Source organism: Rana temporaria, unplaced genomic scaffold (assembly GCF_905171775.1).
Source record: "Rana temporaria unplaced genomic scaffold, aRanTem1.1, whole genome shotgun sequence".
In the NCBI taxonomy this organism is placed as follows: Eukaryota; Metazoa; Chordata; class Amphibia; order Anura; family Ranidae; genus Rana; species Rana temporaria.
This window is the reverse complement of record NW_024404663.1, coordinates 1-26,679: the sequence shown is the minus strand read 5'-3', so window position 1 is coordinate 26,679 and position 26,679 is coordinate 1. Positions and strand designations below refer to the sequence as shown.

General features: G+C 50.8%; 1 protein-coding gene across 1 annotated transcript in view; it reads right to left on the bottom strand.

Annotated features, from left to right (window-relative positions):
- LOC120922821 (BICD family-like cargo adapter 2) overlaps positions 1-26,540 on the bottom strand; it is a 42,989-nt gene extending 16,449 nt beyond the window's left edge. The window contains exons 1-3 of the mRNA XM_040334838.1: positions 26,331-26,540; positions 3,869-4,171; positions 1,311-1,526 (exon numbers count right to left, since the gene is read on the bottom strand). Of these exons, the coding sequence (XP_040190772.1) occupies positions 1,311-1,526; positions 3,869-4,159 (507 nt within the window). The 5' untranslated portion in view covers positions 4,160-4,171; positions 26,331-26,540. The remainder of the gene's footprint in view (positions 1-1,310; positions 1,527-3,868; positions 4,172-26,330) is intronic.
- Between the last annotated feature and the right edge of the window lie 139 nt (positions 26,541-26,679).

The following is a 26,679-nucleotide window of genomic DNA, read 5'->3' as shown; positions in this document are numbered from 1 at the left end:
TGGATTCCCCCCACCTGCTGGAATCCCCCCCCCACCTACTGGATTCCCCCCCACTTGCTGGAATCCCCCCCCACCTGCTGGAATCCCCCCCACCTGCTGGAATCCCCCCCCCCCCCTGCTGGAATCCCCCCCACCTGCTGGAATCCCCCCCCACCTACTGGATTCCCCCCACCTGCTGGAATCCCCCCCCCCCACCTACTGGATTCCCCCCCACTTGCTGGAATCCCCCCCCACCTGCTGGAATCCCCCCCACCTGCTGGAATCCCCCCCCACCTGCTGGATTACCCCCCCACCTGCTGGAATCCCCCCCCCAGCTGCTGGAATCCCCCCCCCAGCTGCTGGAATCCCCCCCCCCTCTGCTGGAATCCCCCCCACCTGCTGGAATCCCCCCCACCTGCTGGATTCCCCCCCCCCACCTGCTGTAATCCCCCCTCCCCACCTGCTGGAACCCCCCACCTGCTGGATTCCCCCCCACCTGCTGGAATCCCCCCCCAGCTGCTGGAATCCCCCCCCCTGCTGGATTCCCCCCCACCTGCTGGAATCCCCCCCCCAGCTGCTGGATTCCCCCCCACCTGCTGGAATCCCCCCACCTGCTGGATTCCCCCCCACCTGCTGGAATCCCCCCCCCTCTGCTGGATTCCCCCCACCTGCTGGAATCCCCCCCCCCCTGCTGGATTCCCCCCCCCCACCTGCTGGAATCCCCCCATATCACACAATCCTATTAGGAGGTAATCGTCTTATCCGGAGACAGCTGCTCACTTCTCAGTCTGATCCAATCACTGACACTCTAATCCCGTGTGTGACAACCTAATCCGTCTCCGGGGTCACCTCATCGGGAGACTTCCCCCCCCCCCCCCAGGAATAGACAGAGGGGACTGTACTGCCATCAGTGACCCCACCAGGGGCAGATAAGGGGGACAAGACCACCATCACTGACTTCACCAGGGGCTGAAATAGGTGATCCCAAGGGGGAGGGGAACCAAACCACCATCAGGGAACCTACAAGGGGCAATTGGAGGAAATTGTACCCCCATCAGGGATGTCACCAGGGGCAGATAGAAGGGACCATACGATCATTGGTAACTTCACCAAGGGCTGAAAGAGGTGATCCCATCGGGGAAGATAGGACTGTGCCCCGGGGGCCCCCTACAGGAGGACTGGTGGTCCCCCCCCTATCAGCAGCCCTGGACTGTACCATCACTGACCCCATCAGGGGCAGATAGACACGGCACTACATTCCCCCACCTCAGGTAACGGGTCAGACTGGGGTCACCCAATATGGCGGACCTGTAGACCACCCCCCTTCTCACCTGAGCTAGTTGCTCCAGCAGTCGCTGGTTCTGTTCGGACATCTCGTGTACGGCGGTGGAGGTCTCTCGTCCGCACTCTCTGTGCTCTGACATCAGCTGTCTGATCTGGAGCCGAGACTCAGAAAGGTCGCTCTCCAGATCCGTGATCTGCGATTTCCATTCACTCTCCCGCACCTCCATCTTCAGACGCAGAGCGTGCTTCTCCTGCTCCAACCGCTGCAAGACAACCATGGAGACCATCACACCCACCAAAACTGAGATTTCAATGTTTGCTGGATTCTGTACACCCGTTGTACCCATTATGATTGACCCCACCCACTAGGTTCCACCCATCACTGACATAGAAGAAATCTGGGACAGACTCCACCCACTAGGTTCCACCTATCACTGACATATAAGAAGTCTGGGACAAACTCCACCCGCTAGGTTCCACCTATCACTGACATATAAGAAATCTGGGACAGACTCCACCCACTAGGTTCCACCTATCACTGACATATAAGAAGTCTGGGACAAACTCCACCCGCTAGGTTCCACCTATCACTGACATATAAGAAATCTGGGACAGACTCCACCCACTAGGTTCCACCTATCACTGACATATAAGAAGTCTGGGACAAACTCCACCCACTAGGTTCCACCTATCACTGACATATAAGAAATCTGGGACAGACTCCACCCACTAGGTTCCACCTATCACTGACATATAAGAAGTCTGGGACAAACTCCACCCACTAGGTTCCACCTATCACTGACATATAAGAAGTCTGGGACAAACTCCACCCACTAGGTTCCACCTATCACTGACATATAAGAAGTCTGGGACAGACTCCACCCACTAGGTTCCACCTATCACTGACATATAAGAAGTCTGGGACAGACTCCACCCACTAGGTTCCACCCATCACTGACATATAAGAAGTCTGGGACAAACTCCACCCACTAGGTTCCACCTATCACTGACATATAAGAAGTCTGGGACAGACTCCACCCACTAGGTTCCACCTATCACTGACATAGAAGAAGTCTGGGACAAACTCCACCCGCTAGGTTCCACCTATCACTGACATATAAGAAATCTGGGACAGACTCCACCCACTAGGTTCCACCCATCACTGACATATAAGAAGTCTGGGACAAACTCCACCCGCTAGGTTCCACCTATCACTGACATATAAGAAATCTGGGACAGACTCCACCCACTAGGTTCCACCTATCACTGACATATAAGAAGTCTGGGACAAACTCCACCCACTAGGTTCCACCCATCACTGACATATAAGAAGTCTGGGACAAACTCCACCCGCTAGGTTCCACCTATCACTGACATATAAGAAGTCTGGGACAGACTCCACCCACTAGGTTCCACCTATCACTGACATATAAGAAGTCTGGGACAAACTCCACCCGCTAGGTTCCACCTATCACTGACATATAAGAAATCTGGGACAGACTCCACCCACTAGGTTCCACCCATCACTGACATATAAGAAATCTGGGACAGACTCCACCCACTAGGTTCCACCCATCACTGACATAGAAGAAGTCTGGGACAGACTCCACCCACTAGGTTCCACCCATCACTGACATATAAGAAGTCTGGGACAAACTCCACCCACTAGGTTCCACCCATCACTGACATATAAGAAATCTGGGACAGACTCCACCCACTAGGTTCCACCCATCACTGACATAGAAGAAGTCTGGGACAGACTCCACCCACTAGGTTCCACCTATCACTGACATAGAAGAAGTCTGGGACAGACTCCACCCACTAGGTTCCACCTATCACTGACATAGAAGAAGTCTGGGACAGACTCCACCCACTAGGTTCCACCTATCACTGACATATAAGAAGTCTGGGACAAACTCCACCCACTAGGTTCCACCTATCACTGACATAGAAGAAGTCTGGGACAGACTCCACCCACTAGGTTCCACCTATCACTGACATAGAAGAAATCTGGGACAGACTCCACCCACTAGGTTCCACCTATCACTGACATATAAGAAATCTGGGACTGACTCCACCCACTAGGTTCCACCCATCACTGACATATAAGAAATCTGGGACAGACTCCACCCACTAGCTTCCACCCATCACTGACATATAAGAAATCTGGGACAGACTCCACCCACTAGGTTCCACCTATCACTGACATATAAGAAATCTGGGACAGACTCCACCCACTAGGTTCCACCTATCACTAAAATATAAGTACTCTGGGACTAACTCCACCCATCACTGACACATAAGAAGTCTACGATTGACTCCACCCACTAGGTTCCACTCAGAAATAAAATAGCACTGGTGGGTATATCCAGATATGATATGTATCAGGGGCTTGTGATTGGATATCTAGAAATTATGGGGGGCAATTGATAAATGTTAAGCTCCACCTCCTTGCCCAGGTAGGACAGCCTCCTCTTCAGAAACGAAGATGTAGAAATCTTCCTCCATGGTGGGCGAGGGGATATTCCCGCCCCCAAGGATCTGGCCATTATAAACCCCCTCTTTCTCCACCCCATATTATAATCAGGCTGGTGTATCCTCTTACCTCACGGGTCTCTCGGAGCTCCTCCTCCAGTGCTTCCCTCCCCCTCTCCAGATAATCATTTCTCTCCAGAAGGGCCTTCCCCAGCTCAGCAGCCAATAGCAGGTCCTTGTTCTTCCTCTCCAGGGCCAGGCTCAGGTCCTCCTCCTGCTGTTCTGACTCCTCCTCGGCCAGGTAGGATGGCCTCCTCTCCAGGAGGAAGGGGTAGAAGTCTTCCTCCATGGTGGGGGAGGAGAGACCCCCGCTCCAGCCCCGGAGGATCCCACCCTGGCTCTCCGCCTCTCCCGATGTCATTGGACGTCACGTCTGGAGGAGAGAGAAGGAATCCAATCAGATGGTCATTCATACATCATGCAATTACAACCCAACCCCCTTCATTGGAATGAGGGGGGGTCTGTGTATGAGGAGGGGGTGATCATCATTATTTGGGGGGGGTCTGTGTATGAGGAGGGGGTGGTGATTATTTGGGGGGGGGTCTGTGTATGAGGAGGGGTGATGATTATTTGGGGGGTCTGTGTATGAGGAGGGGTGATGATTATTTGGGGGTCTGTGTATGAGGAGGGGTGATAATTATTTGGGGGGTCTGTGTATGAGGAGGGGGTGATCATTATTTGGGGGGGGGGTCTGTGTATGAGGAGGGGTGATAATTATTTGGGGGGGTCTGTGTATGAGGAGTGGGTGATCATTATTTGGGGGGGTCTGTGTATGAGGAGGGGGTGATGATTATTTGAGGGGGGGTCTGTGTATGAGGAGGGGGTGGTGATTATTTGGGGGGTCTGTGTATGAGGAGGGGGTGATGAATATTTGGGGGGGTCTGTGTATGAGGAGGGGGTGGTGATTATTTGGGGGGTCTGTGTATGAGGAGGGGGTGATGAATATTTGGGGGGGTCTGTGTATGAGGAGGGGGTGATGATTATTTGGGGGGGTCTGTGTATGAGGAGGGGTGATGATTATTTGGGGGGTCTGTGTATGAGGAGGGGGTGATGAATATTTGGGGGGGTCTGTGTATGAGGAGGGGGTGATGATTATTTGGGGGGGTCTGTGTATGAGGAGGGGGTGGTGATTATTTGGGGGGTCTGTGTATGAGGAGGGGGTGATGAATATTTGGGGGGTCTGTGTATGAGGAGGGGGTGATCATTATTTGGGGGGTCTGTGTATGAGGAGGGGGTGATGATTATTTGGGGGGGTCTGTGTATGAGGAGGGGTGATGATTATTTGGGGGGGTCTGATCTCCAGGGAGAAGGTGATTGGGCAGGCCGTGTCCCCGCCGGGGAGATCCGCCCCCTCTCTTTCTCCCGGTGTCACCGGCACAGGAAGTGACAGGAAATCTAAGTTGTCACCAGAAGAAGGAACAGGTGGGGACACCTAAGAGGGGATTCCCCTCACTTCCTGTTGTGTCTCTGGGACAGGAAGTGATGATTGGAGGATCGGTGACACGTGACTGTCAGACGTCACCCAGGAATATCACTTGTCACCCCCGTGCAGCTTCCATCGGAGCCTCTCCCCCATCCCCCATGAGATAATGATACAAAGTATCGGCGGGATTTCCTTTTCTATTTTATCGGATTCCATGAGATGAAGACAGACACAGCGCAGCGACTGAAGTGAGACTCTACAATCAGAGGAGGGGGAGGGGGGGCCCCTCTCATTGTCTCATGGTGCCCCCCCCCCCCCGGGCCATACACCTGAGGGAAGTATTCCGCACCTGAAACACGTTCTGCCTGATCTGCACTCCATGGACATGAAAGACAATCCTCCCACAATGCACAGGGGATCAAAGAGACTCCCCATGGGGCCCCCGGGGGCCCCTCACAGACCTGATTGGATTGAAGGAAGGAGGATTGGGATCGGAGGACAGAGGATTGGGATCGGAGGACAGAGGATTGGGATCGGAGGACAGAGGAATGGGATTGGAGGACAGAGGATTGGGATCGGAGGACAGAGGATTGGGATCGGAGGACAGAGGATTGGGATCGGAGGACAGAGGATTGGGATCGGAAGACAGAGGAATGGGATTGGAGGACAGAGGATTGGGATCGGAGGACAGAGGATTGGGATCGGAGGACAGAGGAATGGGATCGGAGGACAGAGGATTGGGATCGGAGGACAGAGGATTGGGATCGGAAGACAGAGGATTGGGATCGGAGGACAGAGGATTGGGATCGGAAGACAGAGGATTGGGATCGGAGGACAGAGGATTGGGATCGGAGGACAGAGGATTGGGATCGGAGGACAGAGGATTGGGATCGGAGGACAGAGGATTGGGATCGGAAGACAGAGGAATGGGATTGGAGGACAGAGGATTGGGATCGGAGGACAGAGGATTGGGATCGGAGGACAGAGGATTGGGATTGGAGGACAGAGGATTGGGATCGGAGGACAGAGGATTGGGATCGGAGGACAGAGGATTGGGATCGGAAGACAGAGGATTGGGATGGGAGGGATATTTCAATTGTGTATCTTTGTGCGGGCATAACGTATCTCTGATCTCAGATACGTTACGCCGCTGTAATTTTGGGCGCAAGTTCCGTATTCAGAAAGAACTTGCGCCCTTAGTTACGGCGGCGTAACGTATGTGGTCCGGCGTAAGCCCGCCTAAATCAAATGGGGATGATGTGGGCGTGTTTTATTTAAATGAATGGTGACCCCGCGTATTTGATGTTTTTTACGAACCGCGCATGCTCGAAAATTACGCCGCAAATCGTCATTGCTTTAGACGTGAACGTAACTTACGTCCGGCCCTATTCGCGAACGACTTACGCGAACGACGTAAAATTTTCAAAATTTGACGCTGGCCCGACGGCCATACTTAACATTGGATACGCCTCATAGCAGGGGAAACTATACGCCGGAAAAAGCCAAACGCAAACGACGTGAAAAAATGCGCCGGGCGGACGTACGTTTCTAAATCTGCGTATCTACCACATTTGCATATTCCTCGCGTAAATATACGGAAGCGCCACCTAGCGGCCAGCGCGATATTGCAGCCTAAGATACGACGGTGTAAGAGACTTACGCTGGTCGCATCTTAGGGAGATCTATGAATCAGGCGCATAGCTACGACGGCGTATCTCTATCTGAATCCGGGCTGGTATATATCTCTGTATACACTGTATATCTCTCTCTCTCTCTCTCTCTCCCTCTCTCTTTCTCTCTCTCTCTCTCTGTCACCTCCTGCGGCGGGAGAAGCCGCACTCACTCACATTCCTCGGTGTAGAGTAGTGAAGGTCTTCTCTGGCCTCCAGCCTCCACTCCCCCATCCCAACCTCCCCCCTCTCTATACACAGCACACCGGACTGAGCTCCCCATGGAGGACAATGGGGTACGAGCCAAACATTTCCAACCCGAGAGGAGTCACCAGTGATGAGAGGCAAAGTGCGGAATTCTCTCTAATCCAGAAAGTGATCCCTTCCCCCCTCCGGAGGGATCATTATATAATAATTATATGTCCTATAAAAGTCTGACCCCGCCCCTTTCTCAAGACTCCTCCCCATCGTCCAATCATTCACCCTCTATATACAGAGACAGGAAAAAGTATTCATACCCCTCTATAGACAGAGCCTGGAAAAAGTATTCATACCCCTCTATATACAGTGCCTGGAAAAAGTCTTCATACCCCTCTATATACAGAGACAGGAAAAAGTATTCATACCCCTTGAAATTCCCCAAATTTTTGGGAATGGAGACAAATACAGGACAATCTTAGAAGAAAAGACTTGAGACCGGGGGGGGGGGGGGGGGGGGTTCACCTTCCAGCAGGACAACGACCCTAAAGTACAGCCAGAGCTACAATGGAATGGATTAGATCAAAGCCTATTCATGTGTTAGAATGGCCCAGTCACAGTCCAGACCTAAATCCCATTGAGAATCTGTGGCAAGACTTGAAAATTGCTGATCACAGACGCTCTCCATCCAATCTGACAGAGCGTGAGATATTTTACAGAGAAGAAGAATGGAGGAGAAATGTCCCTCTCTAGATGTGCAAAGCTGGTAGAGACACCCCCAAAAAGACTTGTTCTACAAAGTATTGACTCCGGGGGGCGCCATACAAATGCCCCTCCCCCCCACACTTTTCACAGATTTATTTGTATCATTTTCCTTCCACTTCACAATCATGTGACACTTTGTGTCTCTCACAGAAAATCCCAATAAAATACATTTACGTTTTTGGTTGTAACATTCAAGGGGTATGAATACTTGTTCCTGCCTCTGTGTATAGAGGGGTATGAATACTTTTTCCTGTCTCTGTGTATAGAGGGGTATGAATACTTTTTCCAGGCTCTGTCTATAGAGGGGTATGAATACTTTTTCCTGTCTCTGTGTATAGAGGGGTATGAATACTTTTTCCTGTCTCTGTCTATAATCATTTAAATTAGGCGCGCTCCCGCGCCGAGCGAACAGCGCATGCTCCGTCGGGAAACTTTCCCGACGTGCATTGCGGCAAATGACGTCGCAAGGACGTCATTTGCTTCTAAGTGAACGTGAATGGCGTCCAGCGCCATTCACGAATCACTTACGTAAACGACGTGAAATTTAAATTTCACGAGCGGGAAGCGCAGCTATACTTTAGCATAGGTTGCCCCTGCTATTAGCAGGAGCAACCTTGCGCTAAAGTCGCCGTACGGAAACTCCGTACCTTGCGTGCGCAGGGCCCGCGCAACTTTTGTGAATCGGTGGTAGTATGCAATTTGCATACTATACGCCGATCACAATGGCCGCGCCCCCTAGCGGCCAACGCAAGAATGCAGCCTGGGATGTGAAGGCATAAGGAGGCTTATGTCTGTCATATCCTAGGCTGCAGTCGGTGTAACGAGGTTCCTGAATCAGGAGCATTCGTTACACCGGAGCAAGTAAGCCCTTGCGCCGCGCAACCTATGGTTACACAGGCGCAATTGCTTCTTGAATCTGGGCCTCTGTGTATAGAGGGGTGTGAATACTTTTTCCTGTCTCTGTATATAGAGGGGTATGAATACTTTTTCCTGTCTCTGTGTATAGAGGGGTATGAATACTTTTTCCTGTCTCTGTATATAGAGGGGTGTGAATACTTTTTCCCTGCACTGTCTATAGAGGGGTATGAATACTTTTTCCTGTCTCTGTATATAGAGGGGTATGAATACTTTTTCCTGTCTCTATATAGAGGGGTATGAATACTTTTTCCAGGCTCTGTGTATAGAGGGGTATGAATACTTTTTCCTGTCTCTGTATATAGAGGGGTGTGAATACTTTTTCCTGTCTCTGTGTATAGAGGGGTGTGAATACTTTTTCCTGTCTCTGTGTATAGAGGGGTGTGAATACTTTTTCCTGTCTCTGTGTATAGAGGGGTGTGAATACTTTTTCCTGTCTCTGTCTATAGAGGGGTATGAATACTTTTTCCAGGCTCTGTGTATAGAGGGGTGTGAATACTTTTTCCTGTCTCTGTCTATAGAGGGGTATGAATACTTTTTCCTGTCTCTGTGTATAGAGGGGTGTGAATACTTTTTCCTGTCTCTGTCTATAGAGGGGTATGAATACTTTTTCCAGGCTCTGTGTATAGAGGGGTGTGAATACTTTTTCCTGTCTCTGTCTATAGAGGGGTATGAATACTTTTTCCTGTCTCTGTGTATAGAGGGGTGTGAATACTTTTTCCTGTCTCTGTGTATAGAGGGGTGTGAATACTTTTTCCTGTCTCTGTGTATAGAGGGGTATGAATACTTTTTCCTGTCTCTGTGTATAGAGGGGTGTGAATACTTTTTTCTGTCTCTGTGTATAGAGGGGTATGAATACTTTTTCCAGGCTCTGTGTATAGAGGGGTGTGAATACTTTTTCCTGTCTCTGTATATAGAGGGGTGTGAATACTTTTTCCAGGCTCTGTGTATAGAGGGGTGTGAATACTTTTTCCTGGCTCTGTATATAGAGGGGTGTGAATACTTTTTCCTGTCTCTGTCTATAGAGGGGTATGAATACTTTTTCCTGTCTCTGTGTATAGAGGGGTGTGAATACTTTTTTCTGTCTCTGTGTATAGAGGGGTGTGAATACTTTTTCCTGTCTCTGTGTATAGAGGGGTGTGAATACTTTTTCCTGTCTCTGTGTATAGAGGGGTGTGAATACTTTTTCCTGTCTCTGTCTATAGAGGGGTATGAATACTTTTTCCAGGCTCTGTGTATAGAGGGGTGTGAATACTTTTTCCTGTCTCTGTCTATAGAGGGGTATGAATACTTTTTCCAGGCTCTGTGTATAGAGGGGTGTGAATACTTTTTCCTGTCTCTGTGTATAGAGGGGTATGAATACTTTTTCCTGTCTCTGTGTATAGAGGGGTGTGAATACTTTTTCCTGTCTCTGTGTATAGAGGGGTGTGAATACTTTTTCCTGTCTCTGTGTATAGAGGGGTGTGAATACTTTTTCCTGTCTCTGTGTATAGAGGGGTGTGAATACTTTTTCCTGTCTCTGTCTATAGAGGGGTATGAATACTTTTTCCAGGCTCTGTGTATAGAGGGGTGTGAATACTTTTTCCTGTCTCTGTCTATAGAGGGGTATGAATACTTTTTCCTGTCTCTGTATATAGAGGGGTATGAATACTTTTTCCTGTCTCTGTCTATAGAGGGGTATGAATACTTTTTCCTGTCTCTGTATATAGAGGGGTATGAATACTTTTTCCTGTCTCTGTGTATAGAGGGGTATGAATACTTTTTCCAGGCTCTGTGTATAGAGGGGTGTGAATACTTTTTCCTGTCTCTGTGTATAGAGGGGTATGAATACTTTTTCCTGTCTCTGTATATAGAGGGGTGTGAATACTTTTTCCTGTCTCTGTGTATAGAGGGGTGTGAATACTTTTTCCTGGCTCTGTATATAGAGGGGTATGAATACTTTTTCCTGGCTCTGTATATAGAGGGGTGTGAATACTTTTTCCTGGCTCTGTATATAGAGGGGTATGAATACTTTTTCCTGTCTCTGTGTATAGAGGGGTGTGAATACTTTTTCCTGTCTCTGTGTATAGAGGGGTATGAATACTTTTTCCTGGCTCTGTATATAGAGGGGTGTGAATACTTTTTCCTGGCTCTGTATATAGAGGGGTATGAATACTTTTTCCTGTCTCTGTATATAGAGGGGTATGAATACTTTTTCCTGGCTCTGTATATAGAGGGGTGTGAATACTTTTTCCTGGCTCTGTATATAGAGGGGTATGAATACTTTTTCCTGTCTCTGTGTATAGAGGGGTATGAATACTTTTTCCTGTCTCTGTATATAGAGGGGTATGAATACTTTTTCCCGGCACTGTATATAGAGGGGTATGAATACTTTTTCCCGGCACTGTATATAGAGGGGTATGAATACTTTTTCCTGTCTCTGTATATAGAGGGGTATGAATACTTTTTCCAGGCTCTGTCTATAGAGGGGTATGAATACTTTTTCCCTGCACTGTCTATAGAGGGGTATGAATACTTTTTCCTGTCTCTATATAGAGGGGTGTGAATACTTTTTCCCTGCACTGTATATAGAGGGGTGTGAATACTTTTTCCCCGGCACTGTATATATATATATGGTGTGTAGGTCGGATGTAGAGGGGGGCGGGGGAATTGGGTCTCACCTGTCAGGTGGGAGGAGCTCGGTGTTCAGGTCAGACCAGCAGAACGAGTGACGCCGATACTGAGAGCTCCTCTCACACCCAGACCTGTCACCCGCCGCCCCGCCCCCCTACAATACAGGCCAGACAGGTCCCGCCCTTCTTATTGGACATCTGTATTATGACATCACTGAGTGTGGGGGAGGCGGCCAACCCCAGAATGTCCCCTACATCATGTGACCAGTAGGGGGCCCTATGCAGCTCTACTGGAACCCCCAACACCCAGAGGAACTACAAATCCCAGCATGCCTAGAGCCAGGAGTCAGACTGTAGAAGGCTGACGTGTGATTGGCTGATGATGGTAATTATGATGTCACTCTATAATGAGGTCACTGACTCACCGTCCTATTATTATAGACATTCCACACACAGCGCGTCACTTCAACTCCCCCCCACCCCCCAAATCACCCCACTGACCACACTGTACCTACCCCCCTCCCCTCCCCCCACTACAACCTCACCCCACTTCCTCCTCTCACCGACTGACCACACTGTACCTCCCCCTCCCCCCGAATTCACCCGACTTCCTCCTCTCACCGACTGACCACACTGTACCTACCCCCTCCCCACCCCCCACTACAACCTCACCCCAACCTCACCCCACTTCCTCCTCTCACCGACTGACCACACTATACCTCCCCCTCCCCCCGAATTCACCCGACTTCCTCCTCTCACTGACTGACCACACTGTACCTACCCCCCCCCACCACCACCTCACCCCACTGACCACACTGTACCTACCCCCCTCCCCACCACCACCTCCCCCCCAATTCACCCGACTTCCTCCTCTCACCGACTGACCACACTGTACCTACCCCCCTCCCCCACCCCCGCCTACAACCTCCCCCCGAATTCACCCGACTTCCTCCTCTCACCGACTGACCACACTGTACCTACCCCCCTCCCCCCCACTACCTCCCCCCGAATTCACCCAACTTCCTCCTCTCACCGACTGACCACACTGTATCTACCCCCCTCCCCTCCCCCACTACAACCTCACCCCAAATTCACCCCACTTCCTCCTCTCACCGACTGACCACACTGTACCTACCCCAAGTCACCAACCCGCCAACCCAGAGCAGGAGGTCGGGGGCCACATCAGAGGGCTCCATGGGTCACATCAGAGGGCTACACGGGCCACATCAGAGGGCTACACGGGCCACATCAGAGGGGGCCACATCAGAGGGCTCCACGGGCCACATCAGAGGGCTACACGGGTCACATCAGAGGGGGCCACATCAGAGGACTACACGGGCCACATTAGAGGGCTCCACATCAGAGGGCTCCACGGGCCACATCAGAGGGCTACACGGGTCACATCAGAGGGCTACACGGGCCACATCAGAGGGCTACACGGGCCACATCAGAGGGCTACACGGGCCACATCAGAGGGGGCCACATCAGAGGGCTCCACGGGCCACATCAGAGGGCTACACGGTCACATCAGAGGGGGCCACATCAGAGGGGGCCACATCAGAGGACTACACGGGCCACATCAGAGGGCTCCACGGGTCACATCAGAGGGCTCCACGGGCCACATCAGAGGGTTCCACGGGTCACATCAGAGGGCTCCACGGGCCACATCAGAGGGCTACACGGGTCACATCAGAGGGCTACACGGGTCACATCAGAGGACTACACGGGCCACATCAGAGGGCTCCACGGGTCACATCAGAGGACTACACGGGCCACATCAGAGGGCTCCACGGGTCACATCAGAGGGCTCCACGGGCCACATCAGAGGGTTCCACGGGTCACATCAGAGGGCTCCACGGGCCACATCAGAGGGCTACACGGGTCACATCAGAGGGCTACACGGGTCACATCAGAGGGTTCCACGGGCCACATCAGAGGGCTCCACGGGCCACATCAGAGGGCTACACGGGCCACATCAGAGGGCTACACGGGTCACATCAGAGGGCTACACGGGTCACATCAGAGGGGGCCACATCAGAGGGCTCCACGGGCCACATCAGAGGGCTACACGGGTCACATCAGAGGGGGCCACATCAGAGGGGGCCACATCAGAGGACTACACGGGCCACATCAGAGGGCTACACGGGTCACATCAGAGGGCTCCACGGGTCACATCAGAGGGCTCCACGGGCCACATCAGAGGGCTACACGGGTCACATCAGAGGGCTCAACGGGTCACATCAGAGGGCTCCACGGGCCACATCAGAGGGTTCCACAGGCCAAATCAGAGGGCTACACGGGTCACGTCAGAGGGCTCCACGTGTAACATCAGAGGGCTCCACGGGTCACATCAGAGGGCTCCACGGGTCACATCAGAGGGTTCCACGGGCCACATCAGAGGGCTCCACGGGCCACATCAGAGGGCTACACGGGCCACATCAGAGGGCTCCACGGGCCACATCAGAGGGCTCCACGGGCCACATCAGAGGGCTACACGGGCCACATCAGAGGGCTACACGGGTCACATCAGAGGGTTCCACGGGCCACATCAGAGGGCTCCACGGGTCACATCAGAGGGCTCCACGGGCCACATCAGAGGGGGCCACATCAGAGGGCTCCACGGGTCACATCAGAGGGCTCCACGGGTCACATCAGAGGGCTACACGGGTCACATCAGAGGGCTCCGCGGGTCACATCAGAGGGCTCCACGGGCCACATCAGAGGGCTCCACGGGCCACATCAGAGGGCTCCACGGGTCACATCAGAGGGCTCCACGGGCCACATCAGAGGGCTACACGGGTCACATCAGAGGGTTCCATGGGCCACATCAGAGGGCTCCACGGGCCACATCAGAGGGCTCCACGGGTCACATCAGAGGGCTCCACGGGCCACATCAGAGGGCTCCACGGGTCACATCAGAGGGCTCCACGGGTCACATCAGAGGGCTCCACGGGTCACATCAGAGGGCTCCACAGGCCACATCAGAGGACTACACGGGCCACATCAGAGGGCTCCACAAGCCACATCAGAGGGTTCCACAGGCCACATCAGAGGGGGCCACATCAGAGGGCTTCACGGGCCACATCAGAGGGCTCCACGGGTCACATCAGAGGGCTACACGGGTCACATCAGAGGGCTACACGGGTCACATCAGAGGGCTCCACGGGCCACATCAGAAGGCTACACGGGTCACATCAGAGGGCTCCATGGGCCACATCAGAGGGTTCCACGGGCCACATCAGAGGGGGCCACATCAGAGGGCTACACGGGCCACATCAGAGGGCTCCACGGGTCACATCAGAGGGCTCCAAGGGCCACATCAGAGGGCTCCACGGGCCACATCAGAGGGCTCCACGGGCCACATCAGAGGGCTCCACGGGCCACATCACAGGGCTCCACGGGCCACATCAGAGGGCTACACGGTTCACATCAGAGGTCTCCACGGGTCACATCAGAGGGCTCCACGGGCCACATCAGAGGACTACACGGGCCACATCAGAGGGTTCCATGGGCCACATCAGAGGGCTCCACGGGTCACAACAGAGGGCTCCACGGGCCACATCAGAGGGCTCCACGGGCCACATCAGAGGACTACACGGGCCACATCAGAGGGTTCCACAGGCCAAATCAGAGGGCTACACGGGTCACATCAGAGGGTTCCACGGGCCACATCAGAGGGCTCCACGGGTCACATCAGAGGGCTCCACGGGCCACATCAGAGGGGGCCACATCAGAGGGCTCCACGGGTCACATCAGAGGGCTCCACGGGTCACATCAGAGGGCTACACGGGTCACATCAGAGGGCTCCGCGGGTCACATCAGAGGGCTCCACGGGCCACATCAGAGGGCTCCACGGGCCACATCAGAGGGCTCCACGGGTCACAACAGAGGGCTCCACGGGCCACATCAGAGGGCTACACGGGTCACATCAGAGGGTTCCATGGGCCACATCAGAGGGCTCCACGGGCCACATCAGAGGGCTCCACGGGTCACATCAGAGGGCTCCACGGGCCACATCAGAGGGCTCCACGGGTCACATCAGAGGGCTCCACGGGTCACATCAGAGGGCTCCACGGGTCACATCAGAGGGCTCCACGGGTCACATCAGAGGGCTCCACAGGCCACATCAGAGGACTACACGGGCCACATCAGAGGGCTCCACAAGCCACATCAGAGGGTTCCACAGGCCACATCAGAGGGGGCCACATCAGAGGGCTTCACGGGCCACATCAGAGGGCTCCACGGGTCACATCAGAGGGCTCCACGGGCCACATCAGAGGGCTACACGGGTCACATCAGAGGGCTACACGGGTCACATCAGAGGGCTCCACGGGCCACATCAGAAGGCTACACGGGCCACATCAGAGGGGGCCACATCAGAGGGCTACACGGGCCACATCAGAGGGCTCCACGGGTCACATCAGAGGGCTCCAAGGGCCACATCAGAGGGCTCCACGGGCCACATCAGAGGGCTCCACGGGCCACATCAGAGGGCTCCACGGGCCACATCACAGGGCTCCACGGGCCACATCAGAGGGCTACACGGTTCACATCAGAGGTCTCCACGGGTCACATCAGAGGGCTCCACGGGCCACATCAGAGGACTACACGGGCCACATCAGAGGGTTCCATGGGCCACATCAGAGGGCTCCACGGGTCACAACAGAGGGCTCCACGGGCCACATCAGAGGGCTCCACGGGCCACATCAGAGGGTTCCATGGGCCACATCAGAGGGCTCCACGGGCCACATCAGAGGGCTCCACGGGTCACATCAGTGGGCTCCACGGGCCACATCAGAGGGCTCCACGGGTCACATCAGAGGGCTCCACGGGTCACATCAGAGGGCTCCACGGGTCACATCAGAGGGCTCCACGGGCCACATCAGAGGGCTCCACGGGCCACATCAGAGGGCTCCACGGGCCACATCAGAGGACTACACGGGTCACATCAGAGGGCTCCACAAGCCACATCAGAGGGTTCCACAGGCCACATCAGAGGGGGCCACATCAGAGGGCTTCACGGGCCACATCAGAGGGCTCCACGGGTCACATCAGAGGGCTCCACGGGCCACATCAGAGGGCTACACGGGTCACATCAGAGGGCTACACGGGTCACATCAGAGGGCTACACGGTCACATCAGAGGGCTCCACGGGCCACATCAGAGGGCTACACGGGTCACATCAGAGGGCTCCATGGGCCACATCAGAGGGTTCCACGGGCCACATCAGAGGGGGCCACATCAGAGGGCTACACGGGCCACATCAGAGGGCTCCACGGGTCACATCAGAGGGCTCCAAGGGCCACATCAGAGGGCTACACGGGCCACATCAGAGGGCTACACGGGCCACATCAGAGGGCTCCACGGCCACATCAGAGGGTTCCACGGGTCACATCAGAGGGCTACACGGGCCACATCAGAGGGCTCCACGGGCCACATCAGAGGGCTACACGGGCCACATCAGAGGGCTCCACGGGCCACATCAGAGGGGGCCACATCAGAGGGCTCCACGGGCCACATCAGAGGGCTACACGGGTCACATCAGAGGGTTCCACGGGCCACATCAGAGGGTTCCACGGGCCACATCAGAGGTCTACACGGGTCACATCAGAGGGCTACACGGGCCACATCAGAGGGGGCCACATCAGAGGGCTACACGGGTCACATCAGAGGACTACACGGGCCACATCAGAGGGGGCCACATCAGAGGGCTACACGGGTCACATCAAAGGGTTCCACAGGTCACATCAGAGGACTCCACAGGCCACATCAGAGGGCTCCACGGGTCACATCAGAGGGTTCCACGGGCCACATCAGAGGTCTACACGGGTCACATCAGAGGGCTACACGGGCCACATCAGAGGGGTCCACATCAGAGGGCTACACGGGTCACATCAGAGGGTTCCACAGGTCACATCAGAGGACTCCACAGGCCACATCAGAGGGTTCCACGGGCCACATCAGAGGGCTCCACGGGCCACATCAGAGGGCTACACAGGTCACATCAGAGGGCTACACGGGCCACATCAGAGGGCTACACGGGCCACATCAGAGGGCTACACGGGTCACATCAGAGGGCTACACGGGTCACATCAGAGGGCTCCACGGGCCACATCAGAGGGCTCCACGGGCCACATCAGAGGGCTACACGGGCCACATCAGAGGGCTACACGGGCCACATCAGAGGGCTACACAGGCCACATAGGGCCTCGGAGCCACTGGTTGGGCACCCCCGGTATACAGCTTGTATAACGGTGTAAGTTTTCTGTCCCCTCAAAATAACTCAACACACAGCCATTATTGTCTGAACCGCTGGCAACAAAAGTCAGGACACCCCTAAGGGAAAATGTCCAAAATGGGCCCAAAGTGTCAATATTTTGCGTGGCCGCCGTTATTTTTAACCCTCTTGGGCATGGAGGTCACCAGAGCTTCACAGGTTGTCACTGGAGTCCTCTTCCCCTCCCCCATGATGACATCACAGAGCTGGTGGATGTTGAAGACCTTGCGCTCCTCCCCCTTCCCCCCACAGATGATCAGTAGGGTTTAGGTCTGGAGACATGATTGGCCAGTCCATCACCTTTACCCTCAGCTTCTTTAGCAAGGCAGTGGTGGTCTTGGAGGTGTGTTTGGGGTGGTTATCATGTTGGAATACTACCCTGCCGCCCAGTCTCTGAAGGGAGGGGATCATGCTCTGCTTCAGTATGTCACAGTACATGTTGGCATTCATGGTCCCCTCAATGATCTGTAGCCCCCCAGTGCCGGCAACCCCAGACCATGACCCTCCCCCCACCATGCCTGACTGTAGGGAAGACACCCTTGTCTTTGTCCTCCTCACCTGGCCCCTCCCCCACACACGCCTGACACCATCTGACACCAAATACCTTTATCTTGTCTCATCAGACCACAGGACACGGTTCCAGTAATCCATGTCCTTAGTCTGCTTGTCTCTTTCTTGTGGATCATCTTTAGAAGAGACTTCCTTCTGGGGACCAATTTGATGCAGTGTGCGGCGTATGGTCTGAGCACTGACAGGCTGACCCCTCCCCCACCCCTCCCCCCTCTGCAGCAATGCTGGCAGCACTCATACGTCTGTTTCCCAAAGACAACCTCTGGATATGACGCTGATCACGTGACCTCACCTTCCTCGGAGGACCATGGCGAGGCGGGGGAGGGGAACCCGTCCTCTTATACCGCTGGGTGGTCCCGGCCCCCGCGCTGCAGATCAGTTTCAGGGTCTTGGCAATCTTCTTACTCTCACTACACAACACCTCCCCCCCCATGTACACCCCCCCCTGTGTACACCCCTCACCCCCTAAACTCTCACTACACAACACCCCCCCCCCCTGTACACCCCTCCCCCCCTAAACTCTCACTACACAACACCTCCCCCCTGTACACTCCTCCCCCCCCCTGTACTCTCACTACACAACATTGTAGATACAAAGTGTCATTTCTTCAGTGTTGTCACATGAAAAGATAGAGGGGTGTATTTACTTTTGTCACATACTGTAAATACTCCTCTCTGTCAGTATACTCCTCTCTGTCAGTATATACTCCTCTCTGTCAGTATACTCCTCTCTGTCAGTATACACTCCTCTCTGTCAGTATATACTCCTCTCTGTCAGTATATACTCCTCTCTGTCAGTATACTCCTCTCTGTCAGTATATACTCCTCTCTGTCAGTATACTCCTCTCTGTCAGTATATACTCCTCTCTGTCAGTATATACTCCTCTCTGTCAGTATACTCCTCTCTGTCAGTATATACTCCTCTCTGTCAGTATATACTCCTCTCTGTCAGTATACTCCTCTCTGTCAGTATATACTCCTCTCTGTCAGTATATACTCCTCTCTGTCAGTATATACTCCTCTCTGTCAGTATACTCCTCTCTGTCAGTATATACTCCTCTCTGTCAGTATATACTCCTCTCTGTCAGTATATACTCCTCTCTGTCAGTATACTCCTCTCTGTCAGTATACTCCTCTCTGTCAGTATATACTCCTCTCTGTCAGTATATACTCCTCTCTGTCAGTATATACTCCTCTCTGTCAGTACACTCCTCTCTGTCAGTATACTCCTCTCTGTCAGTATACTCCTCTCTGTCAGTATACTCCTCTCTGTCAGTATATACTCCTCTCTGTCAGTATATACTCCTCTCTGTCAGTATATACTCCTCTCTGTCAGTATACTCCTCTCTGTCAGTACACTCCTCTCTGTCAGTATATACTCCTCTCTGTCAGTATACTCCTCTCTGTCAGTATATACTCCTCTCTGTCAGTATATACTCCTCTCTGTCAGTATACTCCTCTCTGTCAGTATACTCCTCTCTGTCAGTATATACTCCTCTCTGTCAGTATATACTCCTCTCTGTCAGTATATACTCCTCTCTGTCAGTATACTCCTCTCTGTCAGTATATACTCCTCTCTGTCAGTACACTCCTCTCTGTCAGTATATACTCCTCTCTGTCAGTATATACTCCTCTCTGTCAGTATATACTCCTCTCTGTCAGTATACTCCTCTCTGTCAGTATATACTCCTCTCTGTCAGTATATACTCCTCTCTGTCAGTATATACTCCTCTCTGTCAGTATACTCCTCTCTGTCAGTATATACTCCTCTCTGTCAGTATATACTCCTCTCTGTCAGTATATACTCCTCTCTGTCAGTATATACTCCTCTCTGTCAGTATATACTCCTCTCTGTCAGTATATACTCCTCTCTGTCAGTACACTCCTCTCTGTCAGTATACTCCTCTCTGTCAGTATACTCCTCTCTGTCAGTATATACTCCTCTCTGTCAGTATATACTCCTCTCTGTCAGTATATACTCCTCTCTGTCAGTATATACTCCTCTCTGTCAGTATACTCCTCTCTGTCAGTACACTCCTCTCTGTCAGTATATACTCCTCTCTGTCAGTATACTCCTCTCTGTCAGTATATACTCCTCTCTGTCAGTATATACTCCTCTCTGTCAGTATACTCCTCTCTGTCAGTATATACTCCTCTCTGTCAGTATACTCCTCTCTGTCAGTATATACTCCTCTCTGTCAGTATACTCCTCTCTGTCAGTATATACTCCTCTCTGTCAGTATATACTCCTCTCTGTCAGTATATACTCCTCTCTGTCAGTATACTCCTCTCTGTCAGTATATACTCCTCTCTGTCAGTACACTCCTCTCTGTCAGTATATACTCCTCTCTGTCAGTATATACTCCTCTCTGTCAGTATATACTCCTCTCTGTCAGTATACTCCTCTCTGTCAGTATATACTCCTCTCTGTCAGTATACTCCTCTCTGTCAGTATATACTCCTCTCTGTCAGTATATACTCCTCTCTGTCAGTATATACTCCTCTCTGTCAGTATATACTCCTCTCTGTCAGTACACTCCTCTCTGTCAGTATACTCCTCTCTGTCAGTATATACTCCTCTCTGTCAGTATATACTCCTCTCTGTCAGTATATACTCCTCTCTGTCAGTATATACTCCTCTCTGTCAGTATATACTCCTCTCTGTCAGTATATACTCCTCTCTGTCAGTATATACTCCTCTCTGTCAGTATATACTCCTCTCTGTCAGTATACTCCTCTCTGTCAGTATATACTCCTCTCTGTCAGTATATACTCCTCTCTGTCAGTATATACTCCTCTCTGTCAGTATATACTCCTCTCTGTCAGTATACTCCTCTCTGTCAGTACACTCCTCTCTGTCAGTATACTCCTCTCTGTCAGTATATACTCCTCTCTGTCAGTATACTCCTCTCTGTCAGTATATACTCCTCTCTGTCAGTATATACTCCTCTCTGTCAGTATACTCCTCTCTGTCAGTATATACTCCTCTCTGTCAGTATACTCCTCTCTGTCAGTATATACTCCTCTCTGTCAGTATACTCCTCTCTGTCAGTATATACTCCTCTCTGTCAGTATATACTCCTCTCTGTCAGTATATACTCCTCTCTGTCAGTATACTCCTCTCTGTCAGTATATACTCCTCTCTGTCAGTACACTCCTCTCTGTCAGTATATACTCCTCTCTGTCAGTATATACTCCTCTCTGTCAGTATATACTCCTCTCTGTCAGTATACTCCTCTCTGTCAGTATATACTCCTCTCTGTCAGTATACTCCTCTCTGTCAGTATATACTCCTCTCTGTCAGTATATACTCCTCTCTGTCAGTATATACTCCTCTCTGTCAGTATATACTCCTCTCTGTCAGTACACTCCTCTCTGTCAGTATACTCCTCTCTGTCAGTATATACTCCTCTCTGTCAGTATATACTCCTCTCTGTCAGTATATACTCCTCTCTGTCAGTATACTCCTCTCTGTCAGTATATACTCCTCTCTGTCAGTATACTCCTCTCTGTCAGTATATACTCCTCTCTGTCAGTATACTCCTCTCTGTCAGTATATACTCCTCTCTGTCAGTATATACTCCTCTCTGTCAGTATATACTCCTCTCTGTCAGTATACTCCTCTCTGTCAGTATATACTCCTCTCTGTCAGTACACTCCTCTCTGTCAGTATATACTCCTCTCTGTCAGTATATACTCCTCTCTGTCAGTATATACTCCTCTCTGTCAGTATATACTCCTCTCTGTCAGTATACTCCTCTCTGTCAGTATATACTCCTCTCTGTCAGTATATACTCCTCTCTGTCAGTATATACTCCTCTCTGTCAGTATATACTCCTCTCTGTCAGTATACTCCTCTCTGTCAGTACACTCCTCTCTGTCAGTATATACTCCTCTCTGTCAGTATACTCCTCTCTGTCAGTATACTCCTCTCTGTCAGTATATACTCCTCTCTGTCAGTATATACTCCTCTCTGTCAGTATATACTCCTCTCTGTCAGTATACTCCTCTCTGTCAGTATACTCCTCTCTGTCAGTACACTCCTCTCTGTCAGTATATACTCCTCTCTGTCAGTATACTCCTCTCTGTCAGTATATACTCCTCTCTGTCAGTATACTCCTCTCTGTCAGTATACACTCCTCTCTGTCAGTATATACTCCTCTCTGTCAGTATATACTCCTCTCTGTCAGTATACTCCTCTCTGTCAGTATACTCCTCTCTGTCAGTATACTCCTCTCTGTCAGTATATACTCCTCTCTGTCAGTATACTCCTCTCTGTCAGTATATACTCCTCTCTGTCAGTATACTCCTCTTTGTCAGTATATACTCCTCTCTGTCAGTATATACTCCTCTCTGTCAGTATATACTCCTCTCTGTCAGTATACTCCTCTCTGTCAGTATATACTCCTCTCTGTCAGTATATACTCCTCTCTGTCAGTATATACTCCTCTCTGTCAGTATACTCCTCTCTGTCAGTATATACTCCTCTCTGTCAGTACACTCCTCTCTGTCAGTATATACTCCTCTCTGTCAGTATATACTCCTCTCTGTCAGTATATACTCCTCTCTGTCAGTATATACTCCTCTCTGTCAGTATACTCCTCTCTGTCAGTATATACTCCTCTCTGTCAGTATATACTCCTCTCTGTCAGTATATACTCCTCTCTGTCAGTATATACTCCTCTCTGTCAGTATACTCCTCTCTGTCAGTACACTCCTCTCTGTCAGTATATACTCCTCTCTGTCAGTATATACTCCTCTCTGTCAGTATACTCCTCTCTGTCAGTATATACTCCTCTCTGTCAGTATATACTCCTCTCTGTCAGTATACTCCTCTCTGTCAGTATATACTCCTCTCTGTCAGTATATACTCCTCTCTGTCAGTATACTCCTCTTTGTCAGTATATACTCCTCTCTGTCAGTATATACTCCTCTCTGTCAGTATACTCCTTTTTGTCAGTATATACTCCTCTCTGTCAGTATATACTCCTCTCTGTCAGTATACACTCCTCTCTGTCAGTATACTCCTCTCTGTCAGTATATACTCCTCTCTGTCAGTATATACTCCTCTCTGTCAGTATATACTCCTCTCTGTCAGTATACTCCTCTCTGTCAGTATATACTCCTCTCTGTCAGTACACTCCTCTCTGTCAGTATATACTCCTCTCTGTCAGTATATACTCCTCTCTGTCAGTATATACTCCTCTCTGTCAGTATATACTCCTCTCTGTCAGTATATACTCCTCTCTGTCAGTATACTCCTCTCTGTCAGTATATACTCCTCTCTGTCAGTATATACTCCTCTCTGTCAGTATATACTCCTCTCTGTCAGTATATACTCCTCTTTGTCAGTATATACTCCTCTCTGTCAGTATACTCCTCTCTGTCAGTATATACTCCTCTCTGTCAGTATACTCCTCTCTGTCAGTATACTCCTCTCTGTCAGTATATACTCCTCTCTGTCATATACTCCTCTCTGTCAGTATATACTCCTCTCTGTCAGTATATACTCCTCTCTGTCAGTATACTCCTCTCTGTCAGTATATACTCCTCTCTGTCAGTATATACTCCTCTCTGTCAGTATACTCCTCTCTGTCAGTATACTCCTCTCTGTCAGTATATACTCCTCTCTGTCAGTATATACTCCTCTCTGTCAGTATACTCCTCTCTGTCAGTATATACTCCTCTCTGTCAGTATATACTCCTCTCTGTCAGTATACTCCTCTCTGTCAGTATATACTCCTCTCTGTCAGTATACTCCTCTCTGTCAGTATACTCCTCTCTGTCAGTATATACTCCTCTCTGTCAGTATATACTCCTCTCTGTCAGTATACTCCTCTCTGTCAGTATATACTCCTCTCTGTCAGTATACTCCTCTCTGTCAGTATATACTCCTCTCTGTCAGTATATACTCCTCTCTGTCAGTATACTCCTCTCTGTCAGTATATACTCCTCTCTGTCAGTATATACTCCTCTCTGTCAGTATATACTCCTCTCTGTCAGTATACACTCCTCTCTGTCAGTATACTCCTCTCTGTCAGTATATACTCCTCTCTGTCAGTATATACTCCTCTCTGTCAGTATACTCCTCTCTGTCAGTATATACTCCTCTCTGTCAGTATACTCCTCTCTGTCAGTATATACTCCTCTCTGTCAGTATATACTCCTCTCTGTCAGTATATACTCCTCTCTGTCAGTATACACTCCTCTCTGTCAGTATATACTCCTCTCTGTCAGTATATACTCCTCTCTGTCAGTATATACTCCTCTCTGTCAGTATACTCCTCTCTGTCAGTATATACTCCTCTCTGTCAGTATATACTCCTCTCTGTCAGTATATACTCCTCTCTGTCAGTATACACTCCTCTCTGTCAGTATACTCCTCTCTGTCAGTATATACTCCTCTCTGTCAGTATACTCCTCTCTGTCAGTATATACTCCTCTCTGTCAGTATATACTCCTCTCTGTCAGTATATACTCCTCTCTGTCAGTATATACTCCTCTCTGTCAGTATATACTCCTCTCTGTCAGTATACTCCTCTCTGTCAGTATATACTCCTCTCTGTCAGTATATACTCCTCTCTGTCAGTATATACTCCTCTCTGTCAGTATATACTCCTCTCTGTCAGTATATACTCCTCTCTGTCAGTATACTCCTCTCTGTCAGTATATACTCCTCTCTGTCAGTATATACTCCTCTCTGTCAGTATATACTCCTCTCTGTCAGTATATACTCCTCTCTGTCAGTATACTCCTCTCTGTCAGTATATACTCCTCTCTGTCAGTATATACTCCTCTCTGTCAGTATATACTCCTCTCTGTCAGTATACTCCTCTCTGTCAGTATATACTCCTCTCTGTCAGTATATACTCCTCTCTGTCAGTATATACTCCTCTCTGTCAGTATACACTCCTCTCTGTCATATACTCCTCTCTGTCAGTATATACTCCTCTCTGTCAGTATACTCCTCTCTGTCAGTATATACTCCTCTCTGTCAGTATATACTCCTCTCTGTCAGTATATACTCCTCTCTGTCAGTATACTCCTCTCTGTCAGTATACTCCTCTCTGTCAGTATATACTCCTCTCTGTCAGTATATACTCCTCTCTGTCAGTATATACTCCTCTCTGTCAGTATATACTCCTCTCTGTCAGTATACTCCTCTCTGTCAGTATATACTCCTCTCTGTCAGTATACTCCTCTCTGTCAGTATATACTCCTCTCTGTCAGTATATACTCCTCTCTGTCAGTATACTCCTCTCTGTCAGTATATACTCCTCTCTGTCAGTATATACTCCTCTCTGTCAGTATACTCCTCTCTGTCAGTATATACTCCTCTCTGTCAGTATATACTCCTCTCTGTCAGTATATACTCCTCTCTGTCAGTATATACTCCTCTCTGTCAGTATATACTCCTCTCTGTCCAGTATAACACTCCTCTCTGTCAGTATATACTCCTCTCTGTCAGTATACTCCTCTCTTCAGTATACTCCTCTCTGTCAGTATATACTCCTCTCTGTCAGTATATACTCTCCTCTGTCAGTATATACTCCTCTCTGTCAGTATACTCCTCTCTGTCAGTATACTCCTCTCTGTCAGTATATACTCCTCTCTGTCAGTATATACTCCTCTCTGTCAGTATACTCCTCTCTGTCAGTATATACTCCTCTCTGTCAGTATACTCCTCTCTGTCAGTATATACTCCTCTCTGTCAGTATATACTCCTCTCTGTCAGTATACTCCTCTCTGTCAGTATACTCCTCTCTGTCAGTATATACTCCTCTCTGTCAGTATATACTCCTCTCTGTCAGTATACTCCTCTCTGTCAGTATATACTCCTCTCTGTCAGTATACTCCTCTCTGTCAGTATATACTCCTCTCTGTCAGTATATACTCCTCTCTGTCAGTATACTCCTCTCTGTCAGTATACTCCTCTCTGTCAGTATATACTCCTCTCTGTCAGTATATACTCCTCTCTGTCAGTATATACTCCTCTCTGTCAGTATACAGACTGTCACTAGGTAACAGACAGCTTGCAGAGTGCGGTGGGCGGGATTATCCCGGGACAGGTGAGAAGGTCACAGCGAGGGTCTCTGACTCACCTGTAGGGTCAGGCGGTCTCCGGAGGGGTCATGTCGGAGCGGCGGCAGGTGATCGCTCTTCTCTCTCTCGCTCTTCTCTCTCGGCGTTCCTCGTTCTTCCTCCTCCTCCTCCTCGGAGATGTACGCAGACGACAGGTGTGGTTACAGAGGGAGGGGAGAACAGATTACACACCCCCCTCCCTTCACATTCTCCTGTAACCGGGACACACAGCCAGAGGGCGCTGCACCCACATTCCCCGCACAGATCCCTTATTCAGGAAGTCACCTGTGTGCCGAGGAATCCCTTCCCCTCAGGACCAGAACTTCACCCCCCCCCAGCACCAGAACTTCACCCCCCCCCCCCTCAGCA